We start from the raw sequence: 13,717 nt of genomic DNA, 5'->3' as shown, positions 1-13,717 counted from the left end.
CGCCCCCTGCTGGCTGTTAGAAAGAATGCAAGTTTAAGGCACTACCGCATTGGCTTCACTTTTCAGACCCAGAGGTTTGGTCTAAAGGTGACAAAACATCCCTATAAGCACCTTTAAAGCTCACAAGTTAACATGTTTTACCTTGTTTGTTTAATCCATACAATAATCAAAGTGTAATAAAGACAATTCATTGTTTGTTCGGCCTCAAAAGTAGGCAAAAATGTAAACGCTGCCTTAGTCCATGATGTACTTTAGTGGTGCAAATTTTCAATAAATCTAATCACCCAAAAAACAATTGGCACACAATGAGTGTTGAGCTTTTGGGGCCCCTGGGGGTGTTGGACAGTTGCCGGCTTTGCACAGTTAATGTAATGTAATGCCCCGGCCAACATCTTGGTCTCGGAATGCTTACTCATAAACTGAAACTCAGAGTTAAACACTTCTTCAAAATGTCCCAGAATAGTTGTTAATAGATCTCTCGCATCCATGATGGCAGATTCACACAAAAGCAACAGTTTGTGAGTGTTTGGATGAATATGCCGAGAGAGACGCTTATCCTTGAGCTGAAGGAGGCCGAGCCAGCGCGATCGCGTCACATCACTCGCTGGACATTTTATTCTGTTATTCAAGCTATTCCAAACCCTCCTCAGAGGCGTCTCTGGAGATCCGCTCAACGGCTGCTCCTTCAGTGTACTCAAGAGTCGGTCCAAACCATGTACGTCAGGCAGAGCTGCGTCGGTGGCAAAAGTTGTTGTTGTTTTTCCAAAGTGTGGATCTCTTGGCGTATTATAGCAGGTGTGGAGATGGTAGTTGTCACATTTAATTAAAGAAAAATGTCTGAATTTGTGGGAAAGCCTCATTTTTTAGTATGCAAGACAGATAAGTGAGTTAAGGGTTGTTTTTTTAAGATTTTGTCTTATTAAACTTTGTCATATTTTGACCCAAAGTTCATTCCTAGTCTGTTGTTTTTTTCTAGAACATGTCCAATCTCACGTCTAGACTTCAACTCAAATTTGGAGTTTGGTATTTTAAAGAAATATTTAAGAAACCCCAGACAATACTGTGACTTTTACCCCTCCAAATCTAAGCTCATGTTAATCTCACATCGCTCCCTTCTTCTCATAATGACCCAGACGCTTTCGCCGTGGCGCTATGGCAACAAGTAAAGGCTATTTTCTGCTTTCCTGCTGCCAGCAAATGCATCACACGGCATAAAAAATACAGAAATCTCCGCAATTATTTTTCCCACGGCCTTTTGCAGTGTTTTCCCAACAGTTTGGCTTGATGTGAAAATAATTCTGAATGGCAGGAATGGCATTTATTATATTATATGACAGATTTGTCAGACGTGACACAAATCACATGTGAAATATGTAATTGATGGTTTCCGAGGGAACGTGACTGGGTTTAAAATGCACCGTTAAATGACATATTATATGCTGACACGTGGGTATACAAACACATGCACGCTATCAGAGAAATACACACACACATACACTTGTTATTGTGCTGTCCGGCACAGCTGGCGAGCCGAGACGTCATGGCAACTGTTGTCGCAGAAAACATTAAGGAGGCGTGGGAGGCGGAGGATGCTGAGTGTTTGTATGTGTGTGTGTGTGTGTGTGTGCGCGTGTGCATTAAGGTGGAGGAGCTGGAGCTGAAAGACAAGGTATCTGTATGTGAAACAGCCTCTATTATACAGACAACAAGGCCATTCAGTCACACTCGAGGCACCAACAGGTTGTGTTCGTGATGCACATGAGCTCCATATAAAGAAAAGACGATACCCACTCATACAGTATGATCAGATTATGCTATTTTTGATACAATTACACCATTTATTAATCAATATATTCAATTCTTGTGTTGTAGTTCCTGATTATGGAGGACTAAAAGTGTCATTATAATAAATTAATAACTACATAACTAACTAACTAAATAAATAAATACAAAAATAAATAAAATAAATAAATGACTCAATAAATAAAAAAATAAAAAAATAAAAAAATAAAAAAATAAAAAAATAAAAAAATAAAGATGTATGGATGACTTAAGCTGCTATTATAATACATACAAAATTAATGAATAAATACATAAAGAAAATAATATAAAATGTCAAAATGAAAGCCTCAATTATCAAATAAATGTGCAGGTTAATTTGAAAATAAATAAATATGCACAGTAATAGAAACAAATAAACAAATACAATGTATTTAATTGACAAATTACTTATTTTTGCATTCATTTATTTTCATTTTTAATAATTTTCCAATATATTATTTTCTGTTTACATTTATTTCTGTTTTTATTCATTTCCCTATTAATTAATTTCCTTACTTATTCAAACAAATAGTGTATTGTATTTATTTATTTTTCTATTTTTGTGCAAAACTTATTTATTTGCACAGTAATTTGATAATTGACGCTTTTATTTCTAAATTTCTCTTTATCATTTTCTTTCTTTATTCATTTATTGAGTCATTTATTTATTCTTTTTTTAAAAATGTATTATAATGGCAGCTTTAGTCCTCCACACATGGTTAACAAAAGGGTGAAAAATGTTAAAACAAAAGACACTCTCTTGCTCCATTCCAGTCTTAAAAGCACCTGACCCTAATGGAAAACCCAGCCAGCATTACTAAGGGATTCTCAGGGAGGAAGCTGCCAGCCGACCGGTCATGCAAACAAGCTGACAGAGCGGCGGGCAGGAAGATGGATAGATGGGTAGAAGGGTGGAAGGTCAGATCACCACACGTATACACACGGACAGCGAGACAGACAGATGAGGCCTGACACACATAAACATAAGCACAGATGAGTGGAAAGACTGACTGACACACACAAGCAGACGTCACTGACAAAAGCCGGGATTTCTTTATTCTTCCTCATCAGACGTCATTAAAAGCCGGGTGATGAAAACATGCAGGATCTGAGAGGTGTGCATGCTGACATGCATAACACTAGCGCACATACACAAACATTGAGAAACACATGCTGGTACTCGAGTCAGACTATATTTTTACAATGTGCTAGAAAGTTGTGACATACCACCAAAAAGTAATAAAAGGACGCATCCACTATTTATTTATTTATTTATTTATTACTTTATTAGTTAATTAATTTATTTGTTTATTTTTAGGTTTTTATATATTTCTGTAGCTTCATTATGTATTTAAATACGAACATTCACATTTTGGTCCAAGTAAGTATGTTTTAGCGTCAAAATGCTATTTTCCACAAGCCCTTCTAAAATCGTTTCCCCACGTGACCTGACGTAGGCTTCTGCATGATGATGCTACTACATGTACAGTATATACAATGTATACATACTTATAGTAAGAGATAAAATTACTGTTTTTATCAATGGAGTCTGGTGGGAATGGGGAACTGAAGCCGTTGTATATCTCGCTCTTCAAAGCCACCAGACTCCATTGACAAAAACAGTAATTTTTACCTTGCAGAACACAGCATACATACAACCTCACTTCAAAGTCCGGACTAACCCTTTCAGTTATTTCCAAATGTAGTAAAGCTAACTTTGACTTCACGATTATTCATAACCTTATTGGTTAGTTTACTTCGGTAATTTACGTCACTGCTTTTTTGCTAACGGCTAATCCCAGAAAAGAACGCTGACGGACCCGACCTTTAAATCTTATCAGTTTTAAAACAAACTAAATCTATTTTACTCTCGACAAGCATGAACAACCGTTTGTGACTCCGACTGATTGAACACTTAACCCGAGGTTCTGCCCTTATAATCAATATTTGTGAGGTTGTTATACACGTCGCAGTTCATTCAGTCCACTTATCAGGTGACCGAGTCAACAATGCTGTTTTTTTTTTAGATTATATTTCAACTGGAACAAGACCAAGAACGCACTTACTTTCTGCTTTCGCTTGGAAATTATTTCTTTATCTATGTTTCTATTTAAATCTATTTATCGATGTTCTAATAAAGAACACATTCACGCCAGGCAAACAAACACCAAACCAACTACAGGAAATGACCCACAACAGAAACGAAAGCATTTGTATAAGAGAATGAATGTCGACATGTGATGGCAAGTGGTTCCTCATGTTTGGAGAGCTTGGTGTAACTAAATGAGCGATGGACAAACAACAGTCAAACTACACTAAGAAAGTATGCAAGCGACTTGGCAAGTTTTTAGGGTTTCTTTTGCCAAACCTAATTCGCAACCCACCACTTGGTTTCAATCAATTATTCCTCAACAGCTCCAAAAATAAATGATGTAAGATCACTCGTCATGAATTTCTGTGAAAGTGCTCGAACTGAACTGCCTGTCCTCGCCGTTCAAGTCAGACTCATTGTTTCGTAATTTGGTTCCTTAAATGAGGAGATTTCACAATGCAGCTTTGAATGAATATTTCAAATCCCTGCAGTCGGTTTTAGATACTTTACAAAATGTTTGTGACCATGGTGGTCCTTTGAATGTTGATTTGGCATCATGATGTTTTACTCCAAGTGTATCATGCTACAAGGAACCTCCTGAGACTGTGTTGAAATCAAAACATTACATACAGTCATTGTGAAAACATTTGTACACCTATCTTCTCCAAGTACTGGGTCCAAAACACTGTACTCGTTTCTTCGTTATTGAATTAAGAATAGTGCAACACTTTGAGCCCAGACTGGCTCTTTGTCAAGCATTGGTATCAAACAGGCTCAGGTGTGTGTGTCCCAGAGGTGTGGCTACAACCAATTGGATTCTAAGTGCACACCTCCGAGCATGTCTCAAGCTAATATGAACTGTACCAATTGTAAACATAGGGAATGATCAAAAGTAATTTCAAAAGCGAGAAATATATAAAAAATTCAAGATTTACACAGATAACTTATCTGCCCAACGTATCCTCATACAACGGTTCGTATGATATCTTACGAAAAGTTATTCCTCATTTATCGTGCATTTTCCTGCGAATATCCACCAACACGTGTCAATTCCTTACATGTATTCAGTCTATTCAAAATAAACTTCTGTCTTTATAGGAAAAAACTTGGTTAGGTTTAGGGAAAGATTGACTTGGTTAGGTTTACACAAAAAAACTTAGTTAAGTTTAGGAGAAGATCGACTCGGTTAGGTTTACGCAACAAAACTACTTAATTAAGTTTAGGAAAAGATCGACTTGGTTAGGTTTACGCAACAGAACTACTTGGTTAGGTTTAAGAAAAGATGGACTTGGTTATGTTTACGCAACAAAACTACTTAGTTAAGTTTAGGAAAATATTGACTTTTTAGGTTTAGGCAACAAAACTGCTTAGTTAGGTTTAGGAAAAGATCGACTTGGTTAGGTTTAGGCAACAAAACTGCTTAGGTAGGTTTAAGAAAATATTGACTTGTCAGGTTTACGCAGCAAAACTACTTTGTTAGGTCTAGAAAAAGATCATAAAAGTGGCGTAACTTAAGTAAGGAAGGTACATGACTCACACGGAGTATGAACATCGGCCTCCTGGGCTAAAGTCCGATGTTTTTTGACCCACCGATCCACCACGACTTCCTCCCTACAGCGTTTTTCTCTCGTTATACTATTACATACGAATTGATTTTGTGGGATTTCAATTAATTACAGTGCATTACTATTCGTAGGTATAGCTACGAACGATGAATGAGAACAGCCTAATCTGCCCTATTTTCTTAAAATGGAACCTCTGCACTGAGTAAATATATTTCATCCAAATTGCAACCAGAAATTTAACAAAGTGCACCTCTCGACTTTGATATTTTCGCGTTCTTGCAAAACATATTTTTTTCTCCATCTTGCGAAATGTAGTAGCCCTCGGGTCAGGGCTGAGCATTCCCACTGCAGAGCAGTCGTGACCCGCCAGCCGCTTTAAGCACGCTCTAATGGAGGTGGTATGGAGATGAAAGCCATATAGCCACGCTGGGCTAGAACCCAAAATTCTTTACTTACATCCCCCCGTCTCTCTCTCTCTCCCCGTCTCTCTGTCTATTGGCCCTCAGGACAGAGTATGGAGATTTAGGACAACTGGGTTGGCCTGTTGATAGAAGCGTCCAGATTGAATCCAGACCCACGCTGTCGTCACATTGTGTGTGTGTGTGTGTGTGTGTCCTGTGTTTGGTGTATGTTGAGTGATCAGTTCCTCTAAAAAAACATCTTTTCGTGCTGCGCAACGGTCGTCTCTGGAGGGAGACTGCGGTCTAAGACCCTTGACAAGACATAATTCGTTAATATATTTGTTTGCGTGTGTGTGTCTTCTGTATTTACCTCCCAAGTGAAGCACTGTCTCTCTCTCTTTGACTCACACACACACACTCACATTCCCCAGTTGTGAGGTCATCCCCCAGAGCTGCTTTGTGCAGCTCCTGCTGTAAATTCGTTTATGTGTGCCCAGTTTTTACCATTCTCCCCCCCACCCCAACACACACTCTCCCCTTTCTCCCCTTTTCTTTCTCTTACACCCATTCTTCGGGCTGTCTTGTGAAACCGAGGTCAAAGTTCGTCGTCTGAATGAAAGAGAGATAAAACACACGACCACAAGAAGGAAAACACTTCATAGTTTTGCTCTTGTGTCCTTTTTATCAGCTATTATCATATTGTTTATTTTCTTATTTAATTTTGTTTTTTTCTAGGGTTTGATCAGCTGTGTCTGATTAGGCAACAGTTAGAAACTGGCATAGGGCCACATATGACGGGATTATTGAAATATGTTATGTGATTCTTGTGAATTACTTTCAATAACAGGGTTTTAACTCAATTTTTTTTTATTTTTAGAGTGCTCAAAAACATATGACGGCGTATTAGGGCCATTGTTAGTATAATAAATAATGACTACGGTGCCGGAGGAGGGGGGTAATATTCAAAGAAAAAACTCAGAATTTCCGAGATTAAAGTCATACATTTCTGAGAATTGTTTTTTATTTTCTCTGAGATTAAAGTGGCAAATGCACAAGAAAAAACTCACAAATTTATGACTTTATAATCTTGCAAATTTGTGAATTCTCTGGCAAATTTGCTACTTAAAACTCAGAGATTATTCAAGTTGTTTTCTTCCGGTAAATGTATGACTTTATAATCTTGCATATTTGTACAACAGCGTATTAGGGCCATTGTAGGCAAAAAAAATAATGACTACGGAGCGGAGGGAGATAATATTCTGAGAAAAAACTTGAATTTAAACAAGATTTAATCTGTAAATTTATGAGAAAAAACAGCATTATTATCTGAGATGAAGTGTATGAGAAAAAACCCACAAATTTGTGAGAGTGCCATTTTTTTCTCGGAAATTTACAACTTTATAATGTTACAATTTGTGACGGTTTCCCCTAAATTTTCCACTTTATTCTCAGAGAATATCCATTTGTTTTCTCGTAAATGTATGATTTGGTAATCTCACAAATTGGTGAGGTTTTTCTCATAAATTTGCCACTTTAATGTCGGAGAATACCCAAGTTTTTTCTTCTCGTAAACATGACTTTATAATCTCGCAAATCTGTGATTTTTTCTCGTAAATTTACCACTATAATCTCAGAGATTATCTAATTGTTTTTTTCTTGTAAACGTATGACTTCATAATCTTGCAAATCTGTGTGTTTTTTTCTCGTAAAAACACGACTATAGGTAGGAAGTTATATTTGTGAATATTGTGGAAACGTGCATAGCAAAATTCATCAGCTCGTCTTTGCGAAATATTTGGTTCTAGAAGACATAGTGACGTAGTGACCACTCGCAATTATTGTTGTTGAGTTACTGCAGCTGGCGAGCAAGACCGAAACTGTAATAAACAATCCCTTTATTTGTTGTTGTAGTAGATTACATATAACCTTTAATGAGATATGATTCTTGACCCCTCTGCTCTCCATTTTCACCCAGCGTCCTCTGGGACCGAGGGCGATCTTGTGCTTGTGATGCAACACCCGCAAATACTTCGATCGGGGGCCTCTTTTGCGAGTGTTTATTAAACAGATCGAAAAGCCTCGCAGGATTTTTCTCTGTCATTTACTGCATCGTCTTTAAGCACTTTAACAGAATACTTTCCACTCAGATGGAGTGATTTCACAACTCAGGCATTCGGCTTTTGGAAGGCGGGTGCTGAGCGATGTAAACATTTTGCAGCGCGCCTTGACCGTACAGCTCTGGATTTATAGGCTGGCCTCGTACGTTCCCTGTAAAATAATATTGGAAATGTGCATTTATGGGTGATTTACGCAATGTGGGTCCAAAGAATCCATGTTGCTTTTATTACGAATAGGTTTATAAGAGGTTATTTAGGATTACAAAGAGGGAAAAAAAGATGCAGATTTAAACCGCTGTAAATACTCCCCACTGTCACTTTTGTTGCCTGAACTCCGAGCCGACACTCAATAGCAGGGATGTGATACATCAACACAAACAGGCCCTGCCAAATCCAACAGTGGAAACAATCCTGCTTTGAAATTGATGCATGGTCACACGGGGGCCTCGTTTCAGCATCATTTTAACAAATTCAAGATGATATGAGGAGTGATGGCCAGCTGAAGGGACATAAACAATCACACCGTGTTCTAACGTGCAGTTGTAGCCGACTCCCGCCAACATGAAGGTGAAAAACACACATCCATGTTTCTCCTCTCCTCTCCTCCATCCTTCCCTCCCTCTCCCACAGGCTCTGTGTATTGTGTGCGAGCCCTGGTCATACTGGGACAATTGGAACACCATTTTAGGAGACAATGGGCTCCTCCTACAGGGCCATAAAACACAGCTTCTAACCTTACGTCTGAACTCCAGTCGGTTGTTTTAAGGGGGAAAAAAAGCTTACATTAGTGTTCACGTCTTTCTCCTCCCTTCTATGTTTCCTCCACATCATCCCCAAGAATGTAGTTATATTACTATAAGTCCATTTTTTAAGGCCTATTATTTTTGCAGCAAGCCATTTGCTATTTTCAAACGGCTAATTGCTTCATCGTCCAAATCATTCTTTGTCAAAATATTGAAACTGGGCTGGTCAGTGAAGTGAAGCAATGGCTGAAGTGGCTTAAACTTGCATTCTTTCTAACAGCCAGCAGGGGGCGACTCCTCTGGTTGCAAAAAGAAATCTGATTGTCTAGAAGTCTATGAGAAAATGAGGCTACTTCTCACTTGATTTATTACCTCAGTAAACATTGTAAACATGAGTTTATGGTCTCAATCGCTAGTTTCAAGTCTTCTTCAATACAGCATGATGTTCATTTAGAAAATTATGGTCCCATTTAGAGTCAAATAGACCATAAAGCATGGTATGCATTAGGGCGCGGCTACTTTGTGATTGACAGGTTGCTAGTTTAGTGTTTGCGTCTCACTTCTGGTTGCAAAAAACCAAGATGGCAATGAACAATAACCAAGTTGGTGACGGCCAAAAACCAAAAGGGCAATGGACAAAAAACAAGATAACATGGTGCCTTTGTGTACTTATTCTACAGTCTATGGCTTGGATCCCCTTTGATTCAGTAAATCCAAGCTTTAGATGTTTCATTAGATGTGCATGATTATTGCAGTGTTGTTGAATGAAGCATACGTGCAAACTTGACGGATCTGATGGGTTCGAAATCGGACTCGCAGATAAATAACTTGCATGCAGCTGATAAATAACTGAGGATTAAGGACTCCACCTTCTGGCCCAGTTTCATTCAATCCAAAGCCAATTTTTTCAAGCAAAACTTCATACAACGCCTCAATTTTAGACAAGATCTGGTAAGCACTCAGCTTATCTAAGAGCTATTCTCTGCAAGAACAGGTTTTCTTTATAACGCTGCAGGGGTTGTGTGACGATGCCTGAGGGAGATACACACATTTCCAGCACGGTGCAGCACCTGGTTTTATGGCTGAGTCAGTCCTCGCCAGTTTATCTGTTCAGATCTCCAGATTTCAGAGTAAAGTAAGTGTCCCTCTCAACGTCTTAGCATTCTTTGAATTACTACACTATCTGATAAGCAGGGAGGAATCCAGTGTCTCTCTCGTACTCATTAACCCACTCACTCATTCACACATACTGTTTATAAAACTAGAGACAATAATTCTCCTGTGAGGTCAGCTTCTTCGGCCACCGCGTCCTCGATAAAACCGGCTTGTGCTCGATTTGTTTTCTGTTTTTCACGAGCTTGGATGCAAAGTCTTTAGACGCAGATTGCCCAACGCCGATTCCACATTAAACCCAGACAAACCTCCCCCCTCCTGTTCAGAGTCTTCCAGTGGTGGACTGGCCTTTCATGGTCGCTCTATTTCAAAAAGGGGGAATGCTCATAAATTAAAGATTTTTACAATGGAAGCAAGCGATTACGGTTTTGGTTCTGCGGTTCCAGTAAAATTCTCTCCGCTGTGATTTATTCCAGTAATTATTAGGACTATACGGCGAGCTATTTGTCACATGGAAGAAACCTTGTACTTCCAAAATATTCCAGCTGATAAATGGGTTTGTTTTTAGCTTGAGCGTGATGCGTTTATGGATATTTCCAGTGAAGATGGCATTCTTCTCACACTTGATAAATTTGAAATACCACATGAAGATGCCCAGAATGAAGCGACCAGTGATTTATTTTACTTATTTTGTCACTGTTTCCTCCTCACCTACAGCAAAACAGTCACAATAAGCTATCCAAAAACTCCCTACATGGAGTTTCCACAGTCAAATCTTATCAACTGTGGACTGGAGCTCCATTTGTGGGTCACTGACATGAAAACATTTGAGCATCTCAATCCCTGCTGTTGATAATCAAGAGCTTCTTCCTCCTTCCTCGAGTGCCTCGCCCCTCCCCCCCTCCGCCTCTCCTTTTTCCAGTGTCAAATACCTTATAATTAAACATGCAGCTAAAGTGCAATAAATGCATAATACATGCATGCAAGTAGGACTGAGGTGAGCAGCAGGTTTTCTGTATAAAGGTTAAGGAGTACAAGATGTGTCATGGCTAATGTTGGCCACATTTCATGCTGCCTGAATGTAAAGAAAAAATAAATAAACACAACTTGTGGTTTTGGATCATGGTCAAAAGTCACTTTTTGTTACTCAAAACTTGAAGTAAATATATTACTATTAATAAATGAATAACATTAATTAAAAAATAAATTATTTAAATAACATAACAATTAAATTAATTAAATAACATAATAATTAATTGATTAAATAACATACAAATAAAATCTAATTAAAAAATAAAATAAATAAATATATATATATATATATATTATCATTACTTAATTAATTAATACAATTTGTGAAATACATTTAATTTATTGAATAACATAAATAAAATTAAATAAAATTAAACATTTATTTATGTATTTATTTATTTATTATTATATATACTTTTTTAATTTGCAAAGAGACAAGCCATGCATTGTCAGCAGGTTTTCTGGATGTAAAGGAGCATAAGATATGGCATGCCTAATGTTGGCCAAATGTCATGCTGCCTTAAAGTAAAAAAAAAAAAAGAATCACAACATATATTACTCAAAACTCTGAATAAATATATTAACAAATTAATATAATTAATTAATAAAATAAAAATAAATAAACATAAAATAAAAATAAATTAAAAAAAAGAAATATATATATTTTGTATCATTATTGTTATTTTTTTATTTGTAAGGAGACAAGCCATGCATTGTCACTCATATCATCAGAATTATTTTCTAAAAATAGGTGATTTTCCTTTATATTGAACATAATTCATAAGTCTCAAGATATTTATTTCAGTTGCCATCCTACTTTCTGATACTTGTGTACAAACACAACCCAGACCAAAAGCTGCTTATATTTTGAAAATCCCCACCGGAAGCCCTGACTCACAGTGTCGCTGACCTGACAGCCCTCTATGTGCCTCTCTTTACTCTGCTTGGTTCAGCATCAAGTAGGACTGAGGTGAGCAGCAGGTTTTCTGTATAAAGGTTAAGGAGTATAAGATATGTCATGGCTAATGTTGGCCTCATTTCATGCTGCCTGAATGTATTTCATAATGTATATAATGTATTTAGATCATAGTCAAAAGCCAACTTGTGTTACTCAAAACTCTAAATAATATATTAATATTCAAATTGATAAATTAATTAAATAAATTACATTAAATAAAATAAAAAATAAAATAAAAATTCCTTTTTGTTATTATTATTATTGTTACTTTTCTAATTTACAAGGAGACAATAATACTAATGGATTACTCAAAACTACTAAATCAATATATCAGTATTAAAAAAGTAATAACATTAATTTAATACAATTAATTTAAAAAAAAAATATAGTGTTTATTATTATTATTATTATTATTATTATTATTATTATTATTATTATTAATAATAATAATAATAATAATAATAATAATAATAATAACAATAATAACTTAGGGCTGCACGGTGGTGCAGTGGTTAGCACTGGCGCCTCACAGCTAGAGGGTTGCAGGTTCGAATCCGGCTTGGGACCCATCTGTGTGGAGTTTGCATGTTCTTCCCGTGTTGGCGTGGGTTTTCTCCGGGTACTCCGGTTTCCTCCCACAGTCCAAAGACATGCAGGTTAGGTTAATTGTGGACTCTAAATTGCCCGTAAGTGTGAGTGTGGATGGTTGTCTGTCTCTATGTCAGCCCTGCGATGGACTGGCGACCTGTCCAGGGTGTACCCTGCCTTCGCCCAATGTCGGCTGGGATCGGCTCCAGCCCCCCCGCGACCCCTAACGGGATAAGCGGTTGCAGATGGATGGATGGATAATAACTTAACATATATTCTTTTTAAATCATTATTGTTACTTTTTTATGTTGCAAGGGAACAAAAAAAAAAAAAATCCACAACATATATTTGGTTCATAATAAATTAATACAATTAATAAAATAAAATAAAAAAATGAAATTAAATTAGAAACAATTTTTAATCATTATTATTGTTATTTTTTTTCATTTGCAAGGATTATTTTCTAAAAATGGGTGATTTTTCTCTATATTCAACATATCTGTCTGTCTCAAAATTTTTATTTCAGTTGCCATACTACTTATTGTGCCAAACACAACCCAGACCAAAAGCTGCTTATATTTTGAAAATCCCTACAGGAAGCCCTGCCTCACAGTGTCTCTGACCTGACAGCCCTCTCTGTGCCTCCTCTCTCTTTACTCCACTGCTTCTGCTTCGGTTCAGCATCTGTTGTGTCTCCACCAGCAGAGCTCCACGGAGAGAGAGCGCGCGGTATGGATCCGTTACGCATTACGCACGCTGCTGTCCTTCATGGCACAGATGGCACATCTCTGATCACATCTTCTTCTGACTGCTGCAAACACATCAACTCTTTCAACACGCAGTAAAACAAGAAAAGAAAAGAAAGAAAGAGAGTCTCTGTCTGTGGACGTGTTTTCTAACAGGATATCATTCGTTGCATCTACATTTCTGTAGTATACTATATGTGGATACTTATCCAGGCACCATGGGAGACTCCGTGTTCCTCGACAGGCAGAATTCATATCTTGTAAGTATACTCGAGGTTTATTGGCCATAAATTCATTAACAATGTCTCCTTATCAGCTCAATGTGCTGATAAAGGAGACTTGAGAGGTCTTCTGTTGTCTTAAGAGAGCAGTACGCGCGTGCACGTGCGGCGTGCATGCGCGAGAGAGTGACAGATGTTTTATTTCCTTCATGAAAATGACTTTTTTTGCATACAGGATTTAAAGTATAAATAATATAAATGTTGCACTTTTTAGGCACAATATCAGTCACACAGAGATACATCCTTTATGCAAAAAAGTC

General features: G+C 37.3%; 1 protein-coding gene across 3 annotated transcripts in view; it reads left to right on the top strand.

Annotated features, from left to right (window-relative positions):
- LOC141763038 (rho GTPase-activating protein 6-like) overlaps positions 1-13,717 on the top strand; it is a 79,827-nt gene that overhangs the window by 24,139 nt on the left and 41,971 nt on the right. The window contains exon 1 of one of the 3 annotated variants that reach the window (XM_074627286.1): positions 13,096-13,436. The exons of the other annotated variants lie outside the window; for them this stretch is intronic. Coding sequence (XP_074483387.1) covers positions 13,395-13,436 — 42 coding nt within the window. The 5' untranslated portion in view covers positions 13,096-13,394. Of the gene's footprint in view, positions 1-13,095; positions 13,437-13,717 lie in introns of those variants that run through there. 3 annotated transcript variants of the gene reach the window in all.

The sequence above is a fragment of the Sebastes fasciatus genome, chromosome 24 (assembly GCF_043250625.1).
Source record: "Sebastes fasciatus isolate fSebFas1 chromosome 24, fSebFas1.pri, whole genome shotgun sequence".
NCBI classification, from domain to species: Eukaryota; Metazoa; Chordata; class Actinopteri; order Perciformes; family Sebastidae; genus Sebastes; species Sebastes fasciatus.
The sequence above is the reverse complement of the archived record's forward strand: the minus strand, read 5'-3'. Positions and strand labels throughout refer to the sequence as shown.